The 23,333-nt window shown below is 41.7% G+C and overlaps 2 protein-coding genes across 13 annotated transcripts in view; one reads left to right on the top strand and one right to left on the bottom strand.

Annotated features, from left to right (window-relative positions):
- Nucleotides 1-20,785, bottom strand: part of LOC125768966 (protein 4.1 homolog) — a 41,646-nt gene extending 20,861 nt beyond the window's left edge. For 5 of the 10 annotated variants that reach the window (XR_007418982.1, XR_007418987.1, XR_007418988.1 and 2 more), the window contains exons 1-2: nucleotides 20,043-20,777; nucleotides 19,398-19,972 (exon numbers count right to left, since the gene is read on the bottom strand). The gene's annotated coding sequence lies outside the window, so the exon portion shown is untranslated. Of the gene's footprint in view, nucleotides 1-19,397; nucleotides 19,973-20,042 lie in introns of those variants that run through there. The other 5 variants (XR_007418986.1, XM_049437305.1, XR_007418983.1 and 2 more) reach the window with 4 other exon arrangements.
- Nucleotides 20,786-21,221: 436 nt separating this feature from the next.
- On the top strand, nucleotides 21,222-23,149 carry LOC125768980 (peptidyl-prolyl cis-trans isomerase Fkbp12). 3 transcript variants are annotated; one of them, XM_049437332.1, is made up of 3 exons: nucleotides 21,222-21,321; nucleotides 21,415-21,591; nucleotides 21,672-23,149. In XM_049437332.1, the coding sequence occupies exons 2-3, from the start codon at nucleotides 21,555-21,557 to the stop codon at nucleotides 21,959-21,961; spliced, it is 327 nt and encodes a 108-aa protein (XP_049293289.1). In that variant the 5' UTR covers nucleotides 21,222-21,321; nucleotides 21,415-21,554; the 3' UTR covers nucleotides 21,962-23,149. The 3 variants fall into 3 exon arrangements, with proteins under 3 accessions (XP_049293289.1, XP_049293291.1, XP_049293290.1); XM_049437334.1 differs by having other exon boundaries at nucleotides 21,315-21,332; XM_049437333.1 differs by lacking the exon at nucleotides 21,222-21,321 and having other exon boundaries at nucleotides 21,339-21,591.
- The last annotated feature ends 184 nt before the right edge of the window (nucleotides 23,150-23,333 follow it).

Below are 23,333 nucleotides of genomic sequence, written 5' to 3'. Positions count from 1 at the left end.
TACAACTTTAGCTATGATTTATGATGTTGTTGAATATTGGAAGGATATTTAATCCAGGCGAAAGGAAAAAAAAACCAACAACTCAACAGGAATCGGTCCTAATCAATTTAATAATACTGACTGGCCTTGAAGCGTACTAATCTTTTTTTTATTAACATCCCCAACTCCGTAATCTAGCAATAGGGTATATCCCATCCATCTTCACCGTACGACGGTTTATCGTAAAGTCCTGCAGGACTGGTTGATAATTTAATTTACCATGTTAAATCCGACACGCTTCAATGCTCAAACGATCCATTATCGTCATTGCGCCAGCCGTCAGACAGACGAGTCGAATAATGCGATCGGCTCACTGGCCCCCACCTAAAACAGCCACAATAAACCGTACGGTGCGTGTCCGGGTAGTTGAAGTGTGTCGAAGAAGCCCGGGAAGGTGGATTTCAATTTTGACACTACCAGAAGCATTTCCAACACGCTTAACCGCTAATCTCCGGAAGGATTTGAACGCTGTGAGCGTCCGGAAAGATCCACACCCACAGCAAAACGAAAGGAAACTCTAGGCGTAATTTGACTTCTCTAGCGCCTTTTTGGCCATCAGCCATACCATGTTGTACGGGGTTCCTATTTTTGTTTAATCGTACGTCGAAAATGTCTGGTTCATTTCGGTGCACATTTGAATGGGAAGTCACTGCCAGCAAGCACACTTGGTGCTCCCGATCAGCCGACGGACGATATTAAATATTTACCATCATACATACTACTCATCCCAAAAACCAACATAACACACTGCCTTCGTCTAAAGCCAAGTTCTGGTCCTGCTGAGCAGAAACGCATTCGAAAGTGAAAGTTAATACGTTGCTTCATGCTGACTGAAAATTTAATTCCCACTTGGCACGACAACAACACCAAATCTGACCGTACTTGGGTCGGGGGTTGAGGGCGATCTTGATGATTCTGCCCCAAGTCCCACGCACTTGTGTCTGGAAGCAATTTTAAATCCTCCACACTGTGCAGCACCAATCAGCCGTTACGATGCAGCCATTCTGCTTTTGCGCTAGCTCGGAGCTCCGTCAAACAATCCGTAAGTGAGAAGAATTATGGTGTGGGGGAATAGCAAATGGTGGCTAAAGATTGGCAAACATCGGATGCATAAATCATCATCAGGGAACAAAACGAGCGTCGGTAATCGTCTCTCGTTGTTGGTGGGTTTTTTTTTTGCGAAAACGTGGCGAGTGCGACAAGTTTTCCACTTATGTGGAGGAGGAAATGTTCACGTTGGCACACGCGTCGTGTATGTTTAATTAATAAAAACGATACAGAAAAGAAATACAACACAGGGGAATAAGAAGAGAAGTAGCTTCGTACAAGGAGTCTGAAGTAGACGTTAAAGATGACTGAAAGGTATTTGTTTTGATAAGATATAAGGAGGTTCGCCATTACCCAGTACTCCAAGAAAACTAGTGGATGATGATTTGTGGATCGGATCTTTACTCGTAAGTATTTTGAGTTGTTGGAAACTTTTGGTAAAAATTGATGATAACCTGTAGATATATTTCTGGAGGTCCCTTAAGATTTAAACAGACACCAAAACTACTGGACATAAATGGCCAGATATAATCTAGTTCATATATTTCTTCTCACGTACATACAAAGGTTCATCGTCCCTTACTAACCTCTGAGCTATTGCACAACTCGCCCGCCATAACATGGATTACTTTACACTGCACTTTTGCATCACACACGTAAAAGTATGCGTGTTTGCCCCCGGCACGTAATCCGATCGATCGGATTTCCACCAACTTCCATACGCGTGGTCGTAATAGTAAACAAAAGTCCACCGACACACACTCCAACCACCAAGAAAGCCGGCAAAAGGAAGACCACAAAGTGTGTTATTATTTACCGAATGCAGGACGTTTGTTTACGAACGAATCCATCTCCATCGGTGATGGAGGAGGGAAAAAACGTGTGACTTCTTTCACTACCGTAGATCGGACAGATCACATCGCCCACCGTGGACTGCACTCTTTCCACGAAACACTAAACACCATAATTGCGGACGAAGATGCAACGCCGACGCTTGAATGTTATCTCATAAAGCAACGAAGCATCCAGTGGGTGCATACTTTCGGTAATGATACATCTTCCACCTTCGCCTAGGAGGAGGAGGAGGAGGCTGATGTTGTTGCTCTTAACGGGCGTGTTTGTTTATGGGAATTTATATCCATCACTGGATGAAAGATTCATTTTCTTCAAGAAATTAAGAAGAAACTTTCAAACACGATATCTTCAAAATGGAATTACGGGGGATAAGTAAATTTTAAAGTTCTAATAAAGGTATTTTTACAGCAAAACCCGCACAATAAAAAATAAAATCTCTGACCAAAATTGGATTTGAAAATCAAAGATGCGTTTATCACAAAAAATACGAAGAATTCGAAAAAGGGATATAAAAGAAACGTAAATCCACCCCAATTGTTCCAAACTAACAATCCATGTAATGCTTTTTGGCATTAGCTAACGAAAAACGGGAGGACAAAATCTTTAGTTATTACTAGCGAACACGGTGCCAAAATGTCCTAACCATAATGCGTTCGTCGCTAGGTTGCATCATAATCAAAACAAACAAACGCAACATGAAGAGCTCGCGTGCGTGTGTTTATAGAAATAGAACGCAAAATGTGTAATTTGTGTGAAAGGAAAACAAAACAAAACAAAAAAATTGCACAAAACAAACGAACCAACAACAACACTTCAACTCTAATTACGGAAAGATAAGCAACCACTCCGGCGCCAAATTGAACTTCCAGTTCCATCTGAGAGTGTTCCCTCTTTCACGTTTCTTCTTCGAGAAGACGAAGGCTGTGCTATAGTTTGCTCGCAAGGGAGTTTACTTTAATGTTCTCTCAACACATTCGCTCGAGTGGCTTTCGGTCTGATGGTTTCGAAATAGTCCTAGCATTAGCTACGCTAGCAAGTCCTGACTAGCCTTGGCGTTGTTCGTCAGCTTCGGGGCCCAAGAAGAAGTAAAAAACGTTCCTTCTTATGTTGGCTCGATTGGCTTTCCTCCACTGGCTGATTACATACCACGATGGTTTGAAAAGTTTGATTTTCTTTTCGTGCCTGAAAAGCTTGTGTGTGTGTCGACAGTTCATCAGTAACGATTGCCGGTACAAACTACTTCTTCCTTCACTGGGGGAGGAAACCGTAATTGAGTTCCTGGCCAAGTTTCCTGCAAACAATCGCAAAGGAAACAGACTTTTTTCTATATTTTCTTATGTGTCATTTGTTTCATTTTTTTCTTACTTTCCCTTATCAATTTTTTATTACTTGAAGAAAAATTCCTAAACATGTAACTGTTCTAATCGACTTATACTGTTTAAGGATTTTTGTGAATCTCATATTCAACTAGACCACGAAAATTTCACAATCGAATCAATATGACAAAAATGTTTAGAAATACATCCTTTTTCGGTGAGACTAATGAGGATTCTTAAAAAAAGCAAACCCTTTTTTTCCGCACGAGTTGCGATGAAGATTTATATCTGATTGGAATCACGTCCCTATATTCTCAGAAACCTTCAACATTATTCGTACCCTGCCGGCGGGGTGATATAAAAAGCTTAAAGATCGTATAAAAACAGCTCCTGCCGTGAACAGACATCCGTGTTTGGGCAAAGTTTAGTAGAGTAACATAAATCCAACATCAACACACAAAAAAAACTTTAATCCTCTGAAATAACGAAGACAGCACAGCTTGAGAACCAGAAGGCTGATACGAACGAATAAATAATAAATTGTACTCCTCAAACGAAGACACACATAAAACAACATAGTTTCGCTCGTCCACAAATTCGACCCAAACAACCATATAAAAAAACCTCAACTAAAAAGAAACACCTCACGGATAAACATTTGCTTCGGCTGAGGGAAGTTTGATAGCGTGGAGCTAAAAAAACGCCATAACTACCAAGAACATGAAGGAAACGAAAGCACCCAGTTGCCGCCAATAAAACCGCAGAAAGGGAAGTGAAACAAAAAAACACAAGAAAACATATGCATATCCCGGGGAAAATCGCGAAAAAAGAAAGTTCCACGGTGTACACGCGATGATGATGAGGTGCGTCCGCTGAAACCTTCGAAAGACCACACCCCCATCCAGCACACACACAGGCTGGAACATGAGAACACTGGCCCAAGAAACTGGTTGAGCCAAAGTCAAAACAAACTCTCTGCCCGGAACACGGGAAGGCAACTTCTTCGCGTCGGGATTTTGCATTATCGACGGAGTCCCACCGTTTTTGTATGTGTGTTGGGAGTGAAAGTAGGTCGTCGACAGTACGCGCGTAGGTTCGTGTTCTTGGGTTTCTTGATGCTGAATGTGGGTCACCTGGAGGGTAGACGCACCATCATCGCCTGGACAGCCCGATACCGGGAGCGGAGTTGTGCAGCCCTGTTTTGGGCCAGTGCTTGTTGCTTTTGGAACTTCCGTGCTGTGGTTCCTGTTTGTTGATGTGGCATTGAAAAAGGGTATTTTGACAGTCTGAGGCGATCCGTCCTGCCGTTGGAGGTGAACTGACGGATTGTTTTGACAGCTAGCGATCCCTCTGCTACCGGTCCTGTGGGGTAAGGTGGAATTGGTAGATATATTTGTTGCGGTATTTACAAAATTCGATTCGATCGGGTCTTCTTCTTTTGAGGTGTTGGGTCGATTGTGTGTTCTTCTTTTGAGGTGTTGTTTTTTTTTTCTAAACGACAAAATCCTTCAGAAATTCACACCGATATAACACCACCGAGCCGAACTATCCATCACGAGCAACAACACATGCAGAGAGCACGATCATCATCACAGAAACAAATTTAGAATATTTGTTTTCTTTTCTCTAAACCTCGCTTTCTCGCGTATGTGTGTTCCACCATATGGAAAATGGTATTTATAGGGGTGATGAGGACACCATGCCGTGTGAAGATTTTACTGATGCGCTCGAAATTTTTATGCGTTTTTACTGGTTTTATCTCATTGAACCGCTTCGGACCTTGGAGAAACTTTTGGTATTTTTTTTTCTGCTGAAAAATAGTCCGGTGAGGGACGGGAGCATTTTGAGAATAATAAACAATCGAGTATATTACGGCGTCCGTTTGCTAGCTATACATCATCCAAACGACAACTAGTGTGAATTGAACTATGATTAGAACACAGCGATGACACACACGCATTTGCAGGATGACCTCTAATCGATGTTCGAATACCCCCAAAAACACCCCAAGGAATCGACACTAGGTGGTACGGGACGTTATCAAACAATCGGTCTCAATAGCACGATAAGAGGTCGGTCAACTGATTAATTAGTTTCCTCTGTTTGCCTGAAGGCAGGTTAAGTTGTACGTTCATCCTAATTTATTGCGAAGCATTCCCTCGAGGAATTTGACGCCGTATTAGCCCCCCAAAAAAAGGAAATAGAGCACATCGTTTCCAATTCCGAACACGGAATATAAGCATCCTCGTCCCATTTTGGTCCACTTTTCATTCGTCGCTGTGATTGCATTCTGGGAAATGACGGCAGTGGATTAGTCCGTATAGACAACAACGAGCACAGATTAATCACTCACCCTCCTCAGCCGTAACACAGCTGTGTGTTGTGCTCAGGAGCCGATCGTTGTGTTTTCGTTGGTGCGAGCATTCCACTCCATCGACCACAGAGGCTGTGGTGAAGAGGACGCCTTCAACAATCACAACAGTAGCAATTCAACTATTTTTACCCGTTCGATGCGCGGTTAGAAAACAAAACAAGTCATTCACTATAGCAGCAGAGCGCTGTGGTATGTTTGGTGGCATGGCACGCTTTCCTGGTAGGGCCAATCGCAAAAAGGGCTGATTGGATATCTTTATCCTTTGCTGATGAGTAAGCTATTGAGTAAGCAAATCCCGTGTGCTTTCGCTAGATAAATAAACACAGGATGAACTTGGAACTAGCAAAATCAGCTCAGATTTAGTTTAATATTACATAGGACGTTCGTAGGGTTCTAGAATTGCTGAGTTCAATAGATAACCCTTCCTTACGATAACGTAGGATAAAAATATTATTAAAATTAATTTAATTTTTCTTAGCTGTCTTTGGAGCCCTCAAGTTCATCTTTAGTTGTGAAATGAAGTATTGAGAAAAGCCTTAACTTAAGTCTAACAATTGCATACTTCCAGGCGAAAACAACACCATGTATTAGCAGTAGATATTTGTTTTATAGTTTTTTTAATTACCCTTCTAGAATAATAGGTTTATTATTATATTGAGAGCGTTCTGTTTGAAATGAAAATAAACTACCGTCTACAATCACCATATTGCCCCACATCCTAGCCAGAGGACCATTAAAATATACGTCACTTTCGAGTTGTTTTAACAGCGCACCCATACTTTGTAACTGCCGCTGACCTCAGCAAATCGTACATGATGTCACACTGAAACGGCGTGTAAGACCTTCAACTAATAAAACTTCCAACACGTTAGGGGACGATGGTGTATTTTCCGTTCGTGCCGATTGCTTGCCCAAGGTGCGAGGTTAGATTCAAGATATTCTGGGCCTCCCAGTAGTGGTGGTCACTCTCGCAGGAAGCGACCTTCCCGTCCGTTTGACCCCATGTGTGTTGCATACATTCCCGCATTCGCGTGTTTGTGTGGAGTTATTTTTACTTCAATATCTTTAATCGTTTTCTACTGGGAAAAAAGCCAACCAGCGAATGAAGTCAGCCTAATCGAAACTTGGTTGAGAACCTTCTCCGGTAGAAGTTCTCAAGTGGACACAAGCCGTCTACTTTAAAGCGTTACAATATATCGAATCCCTCTGGTGCGTAAAGCAAAACTCAGTAAAAACGGATCTTGTCTGTTGATCTTCACCTAGTTTCTCATCATTAAGGGCAAGCAGAAGTTCAGTCGCTTGAAATCAATTTCAAGTAGTGTTCCACTCCAAAAGCGCACAGAGTCACGACATACACATCACAATTTTTTGGGACCGCAAGAAAGCCCTCATTCACTTGTATCATATTCTCGGGTAACTCGTGACATCTTCACCCTGTCCTTCACAGACAATTGACATCAGGACCGAAAATGAATTCTAACAAATTTAACCACCCGTACGGGGCAATCGTCTGTGCGTTGAAAGAGACCACACTCCGACCCAAAAGGGGAGGTGAATTCTCCCGGCTGAAAGTGAGGTTAACTTCCACAAAGTGATGACGTACGGTTATTAATAGAAGCAATAAGTCAGTGTGTCAGTGACACGCCGTTTTGCCGCTGTAACTCCTTCCGCCCATATTGGTGAGCTACCTATAATCCCATTTCTCGTTCACTGCAGCTTGACTGTTGCCACTGGCACACTTTAGCTGCACTGTGCCCCGTGTGTTCGAAATTTATTATACGTGCAAGCGTGCAATTGGACGAGAGTGCACTAGACCGGGTCACCTTCTCGTATATGTGGCCGGGTAAAGGGAACCAACCTATGCTACGGAATCTCCGTATCGTCGTTGCATTGTATCGTGTGCGAATTGGACCGATGGGGAAAGCAAAGGAAACAATAGCAGTCTGGAGCTTCACAACTGCCAAGTGCCACGATGTAAAGCAAAAGAATCAAAATATGGAACAGTGCTGATGAGTTTGTGCAACTGTTTGTTGAATTAATAAATGCTCGTAGTGTACTTGCGCACTTACTCACGGAATACACATTACTGGTGAATGTGCAAATGTGAAACGTGGCCACCAAGTGAGTTTGTATCGATTATGCGGAACTTAGTCAGCTTTATTGAGCTAAGAATGACGTCTTCCGCTGAGTCTCTCCATCCATCCATCTCCTTCACTGGACGAGATATTCTTGGTAATTTGTAAAAAAGCAACTTTGGCCTATAAATCACATCAAGATCGTGGCAAATGGTACCGTACCAACTGGTCACTCATAATTACATCATCAACCGTTTCGGTTCCATTTGGTTGCACGATCTTGTAGTGATGATCTCATGCCGGAGAGTCAAACACATATAAGCGCTTCAATGTGCAAAGGTGCAGAAGAGTGTGTGGTTTAGAAAATCGCTTACTCTACAACGGCTGATTGAATATTAGCTTTACTATCTCGAGTAACATGAAATGGTAATAAAAATTGTCCATTAAACAAACCTGATCCTGAAACACTCCAAACAACCAAGCCCGTAGCTCAACTGCTGATGGACAATATTTACCCAATCGTGCTTGAACTGTCGTCCTTTTATCCCCAATTACGTGCTTCATTAAATGAAAAAAAAGCGACAACTTTACACTAATTCCATTACGGTAAAAGGTGGAAGCCAACATTGCATCATTAAATTAGTAGAACCGATCGCATCTCCCGAGCTTTCCTCATGGCAGGGCTGTATTTCCGTGCTCTAAATGGATCATCAATCGGTGCGCAAATTGAGTTTGCATTCACACTTCAAACGAATGTCGAACATTTCATCTGTCTCATCGGTTGTTGATTCAATCGCGATGACACAAAATAAGGAAATGATTGCTAAAGTGCTACCACCCGTCAATCGTAAGCTCACAGAGTAAGGTGAAGTTTTCCTCCTTGTTCCGGTGGAAAATTAGATTCTCTTCCTGAAGGTAAAGACAACAGTATATTGGTTACTTCTTCCGTCAAACATTTGCTTTTGTAACTGATATCTTTGCATGTAATCATGGAATTCTCGGCTTTCAACAGTGGAGGAAGGGAATTAAATTGAACTAAAACGGACTAGCGTCAGCTTACCTCTGTGGTTGGAATGTATTTATCATACATCTATGTCACCCTGAGTAAACCGGGTGATGAATGAAAATGTTTCAGTAAACAATACGAAAATCAATGGGAAACATCGGTTCCTGATACAGACCGTTAACCACATCAAATGTGGAATATTTAGAAATTGTAATCTGTGAAGATTTGACTCATTTTTTTGTAAGTTTTTAAAGTTTTGAGGTTAAAGGCTGTTTATATTAATTGACTAAAAGGTTAAACTAAAAAAAACAATTAGATTTGTTTCCATTTTAATCTAAAAACATTAATTTCGAGCACTTATCGAGTGCTCGAGTGATAAATACTGCTCAAACAAAGTATTTGTAAAATAAGATTGACAATATTAGTGAATGTTTCCAGTTTTTCGCGAAATGTAAACAAAATGTTTACTTTCTATGAAATTAAATAAAAAAGTCAAATTAGATATGATATTTACTTCAATTCTATAAATTCTATGCTCGAAATCTGCTCGATATTTTGACAGATGTCAACTTAATTCTTTATCTTCCCAACTAAAGTCCTCATAGACTAGAATGATAAGAATAAATCAGCAAAGTGTCAGATAGCAGTGGAGCTGCTTCATTATTTTCTAGCATAGTTAAAACATATTACATTGCATTTTATACGGAAATACAAGTAAAATGTAAAGAAAAACAAAACAAACGGAACGAATGAACGGAAACCGCTTCTTTGTTTATTTTGTAATTTAATATCAAGACAGTCAACACATCCCTTCTTGAAGGAGTGGGAAATTTGTTGTCAACCTTTTACAGGACCCTCCCCTCTAGCTTCTAATCTGTTTTCTGACCTAGATAAATATACGTTTAAAGCTTAGTAGAATCAACAGAACCAACGAGAAACGAACAGTTAAACGATTTCATATTTAAACATCAGTTAAGAACTCCGCTCGTTTAAAACAGAAATAAGTTCCCATTAATCTTTCCATTCGATTCATCTTTCATTTTAACACGTCCAATTGTATTTTCTTAGATGAAAAACGCTGTGATGACGTGACGGCACATCCTTACTTCATTTCGCTACGCTAGAACCGGCTGAATGTGTCTCTCGTTTTAACGCCCAGATTATTAGTTGGATGTGTAGGGTGATAATTATGCATGCAGCAGGGAAGCACGGGTGAAAAGCTCTAACGCATTTACAAACCTAAGAAAACTTGGTGCGTGTGTGACGAGAAAAAAGTTACTCACAGGCACCAAGAAATCGAATGAGAACGATAAGGCGCAAGAGAAAAGGGGTAAAAGAATTTCATAATTTATGACACACGACGACGTTCACTGATGCATACTTATAAGCGCGAAAGGACGGGCAGACAGAAGAGTTGGTGGCCAAACATTTTTGTGGAAAGAAACGAATCCAATGCGGTAGAGATGAATGTGCTAGGAATTTATGCTACACCCTTTTTGACTGGTGTTGCTGTAGAGAAACAAACGACATCACTCCTACGCGGCCCCAATCATCTTCCTCTGCCCATGAAGGATGTTTAGCTGTACGGGTGTGAGATATGATGGCCCCATCTTTCGTCCACTGTGGTGCAGTTTGGAGCGGGGGACATAAATTTATAGCATAATGAGCTAACAAAGACGCATTCAAATGGCTCAACCATCCGGGTGTCGATTATCGTTACCCCGTGATTGTTGACGTCCCATAGCCCTTTTTTATCAAAGCAAAAACAACCTCTCGTATTGTTGTTGCTCGAGTAGAAGTGATCCATCCATCTGGTTTACGGTGAAGTGGCTATCCCAGCGAACAGGTGGCTTTCGTTGTGAAAAGTGGCAGGATGTCACATCCAGTGTGGTGTAGAATTTTTTAATGAACTTCTGCCGAACCACAGAAATGGCACCACACTCAACGTCAGCAACGCTGTAGGAATCTTTAATGAAACCCTCTTGTGGTATGCAACATAAATGTTATTCTACTCGATGACTACGACGGGCCGGTATGACTTTTATCGTGTTCTCAGACATGCAAAACAAACGTCCTCGGTTGTCTCGTCATCGTAGTCTGGTCATTATGACTTCAATAGCTCCTCTTAAGCATGATCCAACGAAGAGTAGCTAAATGATGCCATCACAAACACAAAAAAAAACAGTTCCATCTTTCCTATCTTGTGCTCTCTTTAGCCGTGGTCCGCTTGGGTCATGTCACATTTGCTGACTTTTAAACCGGGATGAATGACTGATGAGCGAAAGAATGGCTGTCGATTTATATCAGTGAAGTGGTATCGGGTATGAGATACCAGACGGTGCACGAACGATTGCAAGTGCTAACAAGCGGCGGCATTGGAAAAAAAGAAAAATTGTGTCGCTATGTACATTAAAATTTAGCTATTTATTGAATGAAGAGCGAAGACATCGATCAACTATTTTGCTTATTAAGAAGAGTGAAATATAAGAAAAAAGTCACATTATTATTAATACGTTTTAAAACTTTTCTAATTATTATAAAATAAAAATAAAATGAGAATCCTAAACTAGAATTTAAGAAAAAATGTCTTCACAGTAAACGAAGATATTTTGAGCCAAGAAATAGTTCAAGGAAAGAAAATTTTTGAGGTGGTAAACTACCTTGTTTCGTAGTTCCATTATTTATAAGTATAATTAATAGCGCTATTTTCTTATTTTTTTACGCAGCCCAAGCCATTGAGCTCAATTGATTCATCATCTTATTCCTACTCAAAAATTGACCGTTACAGGTTCAAATGCTTTTCCTCTAACAGGCGCAACTGCTTTCAAACTTTCCGACCAATCAACCCCAATTAAAGACATTTGATTGAAATCAGCGAGATATGACCGACAATGACACATTTCGCAACACACCCCAAATAACAACTCCCCATGGGCGTTACTCCCCTGTGATGGTCCACAGGCTCGACTCACCTGCAGTAACGTTTCGGCAAAAATCACAAACTGCAACGATGACACACACATACACGGAGTAGCAACCCCGTCAATTCTTCAACGTTTTGTCGGGGTGTGGTCGTCTTCAAACTTTCTTGAGATTTACTGAAGCACCTCCAATACACGCGCAGACACACTCCGGCGTTTATTTGGAGCGGTACAAGCAAATGAAAACCCGGCTTCGAAAAGTCTCCCGGAGGTCGATGAGGGGTCTTCTCGTTTGACACAATTTTCATTTATATTCATATGTAAGTTTATTTCATCTTCGCCCGTATTGGGTCCCTGGGTGGGCTAGAAGCGTTCTATGTTGCGACGACATTTGTTCTTCTTTTTTATTAGCGTTTAAACTTTGCCTACACATGACAGTTTTGCAACCTACCTTCTTCTACCGCCACCCTTTCGGATCACCTTCTCCCTTCTGGGAGATGAAGAGCAAATGGTGCAATGATGATCTTCGGCTTCGAGGCCACCACCGTATGACACCATCATCAACATCATCAGCGGCAACTCAGCAGCATCGGTTTTGCTCGGTGAAGGCAACACCAAACGTATGACATCATGCGCTAGAGCGCGCATTTGTTCACTGTCGAATTTTGTTCCACGCGCGAGAAACGGTTCCTCTGCGCCATTGGGAACCGAGAAGCAGGACCGCAAAGAAAATAACAATTTCTTTCGTTCTAGCTGCAGAAACCCGTTTGATTATTTTATAGCAATTGCGTTTTCTTTCGTACGCGAGATGTTAACGGCCGGGGAGGTGGGAACAACACAAAACCCCGCTTTGCTTCGTTCCGTATTCTGGTCGAGTTCGTAATTGAATTTGATTCAGCAAATCGAAAGTTCGCCTACCATTCGTAACCGTCAATTGCTGCCGAAAGACGCTTCTGAATGAAATACGCTTGCGTATTTTGCGCTTGAGTAACGGTTGCGAACTGAAGAAAAACGACTTTGCAGGCTATAATATAAAGTTGTAAATTAAATCGTTCTGTTTCATTTAAATATAAGAAATATCGTTCCGATAAATGCACAAAAACTACCAGAAGAAATGAGCACATTCAGTTCAATGTTAGATCGTGTAGTTGAGGACGACTCTATTCTCGAATGCTTTGTACGAAGACTTTCAGGATCGACTCTCATCAGGATCAGAGCTTTCTGTAGCAAAAATTTGAGGAGTATGCAAATACTTGGAGTATGCTATTTTGTGGCAAAGATGACCCAATTCTAAAGAACATTCAAAACAATACTAATTCCTCAATGATATATCTCCTTGATCCTTGAACCTCGAAGATCTTGGTCTGTCATTTCTTGGGATTTCTTGACTTTTATTTACCTGTACGAGAATAATCAATACGTTGTACAATATGAGTGACTTGAACTATTTTGGACGTTTTTCTAAGAATTATTGAAGAGATATGTAAAAGTCACGCATCAAACTTGTGAGTTCTTGTCAAAATGACTAATTCGACGGTGTTAATAATTTCCAATAAATCTTACATCTCTTGAGATGCATTCCAATCAGCTTTATCAATAGTCGAAATTCCAAAGAGAAGGAATAAATCAACAGTGAGTGTTGTGTCCTATTCAACAAACTGGAATGCTCAAAACCCGACCGAGTTACCGATTGATACGATCGATTCCAGGTTGGCGGTGAGCAACTTCATCAGTTCCACGTCCCATTATATGCAGTGGAATTGTTCGATACCACAATACGACCCAGCTGTCAGTCCACTGTTCTTTCGATCTGGCACGCGAAGGGACAGGATGATTGTGGTTCTTTGAGCGCCTGCCAATCCACACTAATAACCCACTACATATTGAAAGCTTCCCTTGGGGTGTTGTGAACGGAGGCCCTCGTTCAACTGTTCGAACCGAGTGGCTAACAACAACTAAAATGTACATACACACACACACACAGACAGAACCAGAAGGCTCGTTTTCGAGTGAGCATTGAATGTCGAACCTCAATACCACTTCGTAGACACACAATCAAGTTCCCTCCGGGAGTCCGGAATGTGAGTGCTTTTAACGGTCGCTGATTGAAATGGCCACGGAACAATAGGTTTACCTGCCCACTTCTTGTCAGCATACCGGGCGGCACCGACCGACCACACACCAATGTCAGACAAAATGAAGTACGTGGTTTATGCTCCGGTGCACTTTGGCTGCAACCGGGCGCGCATAAAGCTGATGGAATGTATTGTTTGATGCACTTTATGCGGAATTGTTTTAAAGTGAGCATTACTTTTAGGTGTTTTCAATGCTAAAAAAAAACCCCTAGCGATAGTTAAAGTTTTTGAACGGGACATACTTATCGAATTAAATTCCTTGCTGAAGAAATTAAAAAAAAAATCCTCATCCAAAAACTTAACTACAACTTGGCTAAATTCGGCTATTCTTGTAACGGCTTCATTTTATGGAAGAAGGAACACACCGATTAAAATAAAACGTGCATTGTTTCGGTAAGTGTTCTAACCAATTCGAAATAGCTGTACTGTTACGTGGTTAATGTAGCATTTAATCCTAACTTTAACCACTCTACAGTTAGAAGCTGTTCATCATCATTACATTTTTTAAGTCTGTTTTCTATCTAATGTAATTCCAGCGCTTTAAAATGATAATTTGATAGTGAGCTTACTGCCTCCTCATCAGAACCTATTGATTGTGCAAGGTTTTGTTTTTCGTGTTTCAAATGCTACCCCATTTTAGAACTCACCCTCTGTAACTACAAGAGCAACCCCTAAAACGCAGCTCGTGACAGATGCGTGTGTCTTGGTGGCGACAGCAGCACAACACTGTGACAGACCCTGTGAAAGGTGCGGCCCGCTAAGCTAGTACGCACGCACTCGTTTACCAGTGTCTGCGTGTGATGGGACGCTTGCGCGACGCTTTAGAGCTGCCGCCGCCCAACATTGTCACACGATCACCAACAAAACGGCGATCTTAAAACCACCTTTTCCCACTCTTCCTCTCTTTCTCTCTCCTTGTGCTGTTCCGCTATTCCGAAACGGCAGATTCCGATCTGCGTGCCAATGTGATTAGCTGCCCTTCTCCACCTGTGCCAATGGGCCCGGGTTTAAAGTCCCCTTCATTAGCGGGGACCGGCAGCATACGCACAAATACACAAACACGCTCGCGTTGGGGGGAATCAACAACAAGTTGTCAAAGCCGCCCGAGAGCTCGCTGACTCAAACATCTGGCGCGCCGTGTATCGCGCTACACGTTGGTGAGGATGGCGTTAGCGTGACTGACCGTGAGAGATACATTGGTGAGGCAGAATTAAAAACACCACAACGAGGCAAACATTATGTCATCTTTTATTTTATTTCAGCCAAACGGACCAAGATGTGTAATGGTGTAGACTGGATGTGGAATTCCTTAGGTAATCGAAACAGAATATTCGATCGAGCACAACTTTAGACATGGAAAGTGGCATGGAACTGTTGAGGTTTTGATACATCTCAAAAGTGTCCAAAAGAAGAGATGAATTCAAAACTAATGTCCAGATATTCAGGTCACCAACTCATTAAAGTTCTAACTCCTCAGGAGATATACTCGTACATGAAGATTTTATAGACGATGTCCACCTACATATGCCGATAAGTTCCTATAAGTAGTTAGTGTATTGAAGTCTTAAAATCATAACTAAGGTTCCACCATTTTGGAAGACTAACAAGAAATGTTTCTCTGTCTACTCTTGTGTTATTCACCATATGGTATATGTCAGACAACATACTTACAGCTTTGACTGAAGTTTATTATTGTGAACTTGTTTTCAAACTTGGAAAATTACTGTTCTAACTAAGAGTCTCTTTTCTAGAGTTCCTTACCACGAAAGACTTGCTTAATATACTACATTTCTTAAAACGCATGTTCTTCTCAATGGCACACGCGTCATATGGCACGTGGAGAGCGAGGCCCGCAACCACACCCTAATATTGCATTGTCTATTTTGTGTCTGTAGCATTTCAACATTCATGGTGAAAGGGGTTAGTCACTAGAACAATGGAGGTTTATGTACCTTCCGGAACCCAAAACATGGGGCTTTTTCGTTTTTTTTTTAACTAAGAAAAAGATTCACAAAAGAAGACAAAAAGCGTTGAAACATTATGAGCTCTGTGCACCTGTAGATATTCCCGCTGTTCTTTACCATCTTCTGTAACTCTTACGACCTGTGTTTGATAATTGCAGGTGAATAACCTTTTTTAACAGCACGCATACACACACAGACCACTTCTCCATTCCCTCCTTAATATTCGTCGTCAGGTGCGTTTTGCTGCCTGTGGTTTACTCGGGCATTCCTGCCGGTGAGAGTTGGAAATTGGAATCTTCATTATGGGTAGAGTTTTAGGGTATTTAAGGGCCAATTAGCATCATGCATGTCCCGGACCGTAATCGACAGGAGTTCCAACAAAACCTACCATACACCGAATGGGAGCGGAAGGCTACAAAGCGTCTAAAAAAAACCCCGCCACGGCAGGGAGTCTATTTCTCTACAAACCACTACCAACTGCCGGTACGCTACCGGCACCTGTACCAAAGGCACTCTTTCAAAACATGCCCACCACGCTGACTAACCGGAACTTATGGCCCCATAATCAAACGCTGACTGGGACTTATTTGGACGACCGTACCATCTCATGCAATGTACCGCATGTGTCTGTTCGACGATGGACGCCAAAGGCACGAGACGCGCCGTCGTCTGGAGCGAAACTCTACGCAACAAACCATCATGCTGGCGCCACATGACAAATACATCCTTTCCCGTTGGAACTGTGTAGTTGTCAGTGGCAGTAGTGTCTCGATGTCTCGCAACAAAAGAGGAAATTCAACGCAAAACCTGGAGTAGTTCCAGGGGTTTCAACAATTTCAGAACATTTCCCACTGACGCGTGGAAGGGTTTAGGGTGAACAGGGGTTTGGTGAAAAATTATAGAGTGCACCGTTAAGGTCCTGACGTCACCCCAAACGCCCGGGGGAGGCGTTTTTGGTCGATGATGAAATTAGCTGATAATGGACGCTAGGCTAGTTCGCCGTTGCATAAGTTGAGTAGTGAAAGTGAAAATTATTATTTTAGTTTGAAATCATATTTTCTTCATTTTTTGCTAGAACAATAATGAAACGCTCGTTTTCAATTCATTAAATAAAATTCTACTCTTTCAACTCACTTATATTATTTTATACTTCTATTTTCCAATAAAAGCCATGTCGCAACTTTAGACTGCTGAGCGTGCAAAACTATTCTACCTTAGTTGTGACTAGGTCCGGCTAAAAGCTTTTCCTTGACTCTCTCAGCCTATTTGCTAACATATCCACCTCTTATGCTCTCGAAACGCGACACGCTGCAGTTGTTTTAAGAAAACAAAAGAATAAAATACATTTCCTTTACTTTTCCGTCTTATTTTGGCTTGCGGGCTTAGAGCTTTGAGTAGCGTGTTCTCGCCTGGCAAGTGGCCGGAAAAGGTACGAACATAAATTTCACACTTTACATGGCAACCAGGAACCATAACCATGCGGGAAATCGTATCTTCCGTACGTTTGTTTCGCCACACGACATTGGGATATCGAAACCTTTTAGACAGTAGGAACCGAGGCAAAGGGGACGATCGGATGTACGGAAGTGTAGTTTATCTTCCCACAAGTGGCCCTAGACGGAAGGTTTTCAGTATGCACACAGTTTAGAGCATCTTCCCCTGAGGGTAATGGTGCCTTTTACACCTCAAGACATACTTCTATCGAATTCTAGCACGGTGCGTCCCAAGGGCAACGATGTGGGGCAGCGCTATGCTTCATTTCTACATGATATCCGGTACATGTTGAACATCCGCATTGAAGCGTATGAATGTGTGGCCTAAATTCTTCCCTGTACACAGATAATGGTGAACGAAAGGAAACATTTTACCACAAAGCGATCATCCTTTAGTAGCTTTAATGCTGCTAATAATCTTTACTTTCGTGTATCGCTCTTTTCCGAAATGCTATTACTTATTACAAGCGATTTGGTAGATGTTGTTTCCGTTTCCGGTGCATCACACCCTGATGCACTTGCACAATACGAGAGAGACAGAAAAGTATCATTAATACGAAAACCCTTTCCGTTTGTTTTAACTTCCCACTCCCTTGTTATTTACAACGTAAACAACAACGTACGGCGTTAAACCACAAGAGTTACACACACACTGGGATAAAGTCTCCAAAAGCACTACAAATAATCTTTTAAAGCAGTGCATAACTACCCGCTGATGATGCTGTTGGCCCCATTCTTGAGATCATTTCCAACGGAAAGAATTCAAACGGTGCACCGATCACGAACCGGTTAGCCATACCCAGAGCTCCACCCAGCACACAAATACAAATATATCGACGGAAGGGAGCTAAAACTTGCCAGGTACGACACTCCAATGGAAAGAGGTATAAAATGTAAAGAAAGAAATACGAAACGTAACAAAGAAATATTAAGGTAAGAAAAAAAAAACACAATAACCCGCCGAAATGTCTTCCCACGAGTGATCATTGGAGTTGTATTTATATCACCCACAACAACAGAAAAAAAACCGCGAAATAAATGCGCTTGATCTTTTTACTCATCTCTGTGAGGAAGCCCTTGATCATACGTCAGTCGTGTAAATATGAAACTGAACTTTTCTCACAAAATTGAAGAAGCTGTAGGGGAAATATTTAAATGATAAATATAACTTTTGAGTTGGAAAATGCATAACTTTTAAGAATTATTTTTCGTTCTTATCTTTTTATGTTCTTAAATTGAAACTAAGAAACATTAAGAGTAGATGTATTAGCGTTACATAAAATCGGCTAAACACATCAAACCACTAACATCCATACGAAGGTGATAAATTGATTAAATGATTTATCGTTAAAAACATAAAACGGCTTAAATACAGTTCCAAATTTACACACCAACAATCAAACATAAAGTCGCCGGCTCACGGTGTTGTTCGTCGTTCCCGGCTCACTGAGTTTGTTGTGTGTATTGTAACTTTTTTGTTTTTGTTTTCTCCCTGCTATGGGGAGACGAAAAACCAGTTTTTCGACTATTCGGTCTTCCAAATTTCGTCAAGTTCTACCCCTAACGTTACCTTTACGACTCCACCCCACCCCCTTCAACCCTTGTTTGAAGGAAGCAAGAGTGAAGTGGAACGTGTTCAACACACAAAATGGGCCTTTCTTTTTTGGATACAGTTTTATTTACACTTTTGGAGTGTATGTGTGTGTGTGTGTGATTTTTAGTTTGATTGTGTGCGTGTGCTTGTACAAGCGCTTAAGAAGCAGGGAAACAGATTGGTCGCGCCTGCTATGTTGCTTATGCTGTGGTTGTTGTTTACTGCACCTTATTTGATATTCCACTTTGCTTTATTGGTCTCTTTGCTTTAAACCAGACATTTCTCCCCGTTTTTCCGGGTCCCTTGTCTTGCTTGGTTGATAGTCTCTCCCCACCTCAAGCCATGCTTTCCCCCCACCATTAAAATCAACCCGTTGGACGGATGGAAGTAACGTAACCCTACCGGCTTTGGAACCGTAAAGTTTGGTAATTCGAAAATGTTAAAACATTACGATGAAGCAAAAATTTTAACATAAACATTCTTAACCAATACTCCACGGAAAAGGAACGCTTGCCCACGGCAAAGTTATATGGAAGCCGGAATAAATTTACGAAAAAACAGAACGTGCTTTGACTCACCTTGCTGGGTGAAGTTTCGCGTACCGAGTAATATTTGGTGGACGTGGACACGATGACAGCAGCGCACACACGATTGTAGGTTTTTAGGTGACGCAGTGACTACCTTTTTGATGACGATGATGAGGTAAGCAGCAACAGATCCACACCCCACAGCACTGTGCAGTGGCTCGTTGTTGTTCTTTTACTGGCCGTTCTTGCACGTTCAACAGCCTAAGCTATTGTGGCTCGATGCTCACCCCTAAAACAGTGCATAATAATCACGAAGGGAATAGTGAGTTTCCTTCCTACGTTTTTTTTCCCCCACTTTCGTGCGGCTCGGTGTCGATTGCCCTTTGTGCGTATTATTTTTCTCTTAATGCCCCGTGAATCACACTCGCCGTTACACGATTTATGCACAACACACGATAAGCAGGCTTCGGGAGGAAAACTGCACCATTCACAGGAAGAGTGCGAGCGAGAACGCGAAACGCAGAAAGCAATGCCACACTCGCGCGCTGCAAACGAATTTTCACTTTTCCTTTGTAAACATGCACGCACGCATACACACAAAAGCACACACGCTCAGCACTGGCTCGCTAGAAGGGAAGAGAAAATAAATAAATTCAAATTTATATTCCTCCGTTTCGGTTTTTTGCTCACACGTACGCGCGAACTGGTTTTGATTTTTCATTCATACGGTAAGAAGACCTAAGCCCGCTACATATAGCGAACGTGTTCTTTTCTTTTTTGTATTAATTCCTGCTCATACATCCCCCCGCTCCGTTTCTGGGTTTATGTTTGCAGCACACGTACGTTCGCGTTCACCTATGGGGCAGAAAACACAGCAGCCTACAAACACACACACACACACACACTCGCGCGCGCTTGAGCTGGACTGTCCAGTTTTTCGAGGAAAAGGAAACGCAGAGAACAAAAACTCCACGGAGTAGAAGCCACGAACCTCTCCGTTTAATACCCCACAGCCAAACCGTGTCTTCTTTCCCGTTCCTAAACACCACTCTGACACACCGATGCGAAATGGCTTCTTCACCCCACGATTTCCCACCTTTTTTTTTCTTACTCTTGTTGCATGCACCCTTTGCGATTTGCCTTTTTTTGCTATGCTTTTATGTTTTATCAACGCACCAGTCACACGCACTTTGCGCTTGAGGCTTGCTATTTTTTTATCTACGGGTAGTAACAATCGAAATACGTTTTGAATCTTAGCTCGACTTCACTCACAACTTTAAAACCCCTTTCTCAAACCGTACGACCCGGGATATTTAACTAGTTTCTGCACCTACATAAAACTCTATGCGGTATTTCAGCGCGACTACAACGACGACACAACGCAGCACACGTCTACTTTCATCGAGTTCCGCGAAGATAATAAATTCTTTCTAGCGCAACACGGACATGACAGCGGCGACGCATTTCGGATTGAAATATTTCAGCGCTGTCAAACGGCGTTGGGTCATTTCGAACGTAGCTGTTCGAACTTGACTTTTGCTTGTGAAAATTCAAATTCGCTGGCTGACTGTACTTGCGCAAGAAAACGCCACTTTATTTATCTGATTTTATCTCTAGGATAGCCAGATTAATGAAATGGGGTTCCATATACCATATCATTCACAAATTTCACTACCTAATGTGGGCCATTTTGATAGTATAAATTTATCATTTGGCATTTAGTTTATTTAAAACATTAAAAGTAAAAGCGAGCTAATATTTCTTTCATAAAACCTATGTTCATCAAATGAATGTAAATTTCTAAAAACGCTCACAAAAACTTCCAATCCGTTAATTTTATCGTCGTGCGCTCGAACGAAACCGAACTGCTCGAACGGTTCGTTCGAGCATTTGACAGCTTCTTGGAAGTTTCTTTTGTTCGATCGTTGCTTGGGAATCGACGCGCAAGACGGAAGACATTTTCTTTTCAAGCCGTGTGAGTTTTCGGTGTGAAATAAAATCGTAAAATTAAAGCAACCAGCACCGTTTCACTGACCTTTGTGTTGCAAATTCTTTCGCCCCATTGCAGAAACCAACGTTTGCAAGTGTTTGAGCTCACTCGCTGCAGCTGCTTGTGACCTTCACGTGTAAGTAGTGCAATCTTTGGCGGCTAATTTTTCACCACTGTCGCCAAGAAGCCGTAACTAGGCAAGAAGAAAAAAGAAAAAAATGGGTGTACAGATTGTCCCAATTGCCAACGGTGATCGTAAGTATCGGAATTAGTCTAGTGATTAGTAGGGGGTTAACTATTAACGCTAATGGTATGTCTGTGTCTCTTCGCATTAGAAACCACCTTCCCGAAACCGGGTCAAACTGCGGTCGTTCACTACACCGGAACGCTGGACGATGGTACGGTGTTCGATTCGTCGCGTACTCGCGGCAAGCCGTTCAAGTTCTCGGTCGGCAAGGGTGAAGTGATCCGTGGCTGGGATGAAGGTGTCGCCCAGATGTCGGTCGGTCAGCGCGCTAAGCTGGTGTGCTCGCCGGACTATGCCTACGGTAGCCGTGGCCATCCGGGTGTCATTCCGCCGAACGCTCGGTTGACCTTCGACGTGGAGCTGCTGCGAGTAGAATAAGCAGCATCCTTGGATGTCTGCTCACATATGTTTCACATGCAAATATTTACCAGATACACCGATGCATTGACCGATACCGAATCGAATGAAGTAAGATGAATCGTCTGTGAAGTGTGGCAAGCAATCGACGGGAGTAGAGACTGGAAGAAAATTGATAAGAACCGCACACACACACACATCCATCACCTCCTCTTACCTTGCAACTACTACACATTCTTATCGTCTCGTTCGTAGCAGTCAGTAAAGATTATCTTTAATCCATCACAAAATACAGCAGCAGCATTATGGTTAAATTTTGGAACGTGCTACGGTCGTTCTAGTCGCGCTTAGTACCGTTCTATTGGAAACATTAAAAAAGAAAAGCACATCTTTAGTTGTTACAATTTAACCTAACCTACCTAGTCTGTTTTCTTGAATAATTTCTAAATTAATTGTACATTCAGCACCGTGGAGAGGTACACAAGTCTCCGATTTTTAATTCCAAATTGCACCTAAATGCATTTAAATATTGCACTGGCCGGAAAAGGAAAATGGATCGTAAAAATTGATTTGTAGAAAGATGGGGGAAAGAAGAAGCACCCTAGCTAGAGAAGGTGGTAGAGCGAAATGTGGAGCGAGAAGAATTGTTAAATCAAAAGCTAATAGCCGAAAGATGATAGAAGCTGGAAGTATCGATTCAAATATAATTAAGCTAATTGCAAATGTCCCTTAAAAAAATACATTCACAGCATTCGTGGCTGATTGTGAACGATGATGATGAAGAAAGCGAATCTTACTTTTCAAGCACTTGCTACCAACTTGTCCTCTCTATGTAAAATTAGCGCTCGGGGCGGAATTTCCCATTTCTTGTTTTGCTGCTGTAGGAGTACAATCATTCAGCACTCTCACGTACAATATAAGCCCGCAGAAGCTCGGACAGTTTATCTACCGATGCTTTTGTGGCTTTTCGGTGTCCAGTTTGAAGCATTTATTCGTAATACAATGGGAGTGTTTATTGCTCGTCGAGGAAAGACGGTGCAATCATCCCCCTTTTTACATTACATATTAGCTACCGTTACTGCCCGGAGTGCAAACAGGTTTGGTAATCCAAAAGAATATCTCTACACGAAAAATTGGTCATGGTCGGAACAATGTGAAATTTACTGAAATTCAATAAAACCATTAACTCTATACCAAATCAGAAGGAAAGCGTTATGATTAATTCTATCAATAGAAGAATTCAACTGCTCACATTAACTTAACTGAACAGTACAGATGATAAGTTTTGTAATAATTCCCACATTGTTGTGTGGGATATCATTAACAAAATACCTTTCCATGCATCCTAAATCTTTACTTACTATTTGAAGCATTTAACAGTCATTAAAATGAT

Source organism: Anopheles funestus, chromosome 3RL, assembly GCF_943734845.2.
Source record: "Anopheles funestus chromosome 3RL, idAnoFuneDA-416_04, whole genome shotgun sequence".
Classification (NCBI taxonomy): Eukaryota; Metazoa; Arthropoda; class Insecta; order Diptera; family Culicidae; genus Anopheles; species Anopheles funestus.
The sequence above is the reverse complement of the archived record's forward strand: the minus strand, read 5'-3'. Positions and strand labels throughout refer to the sequence as shown.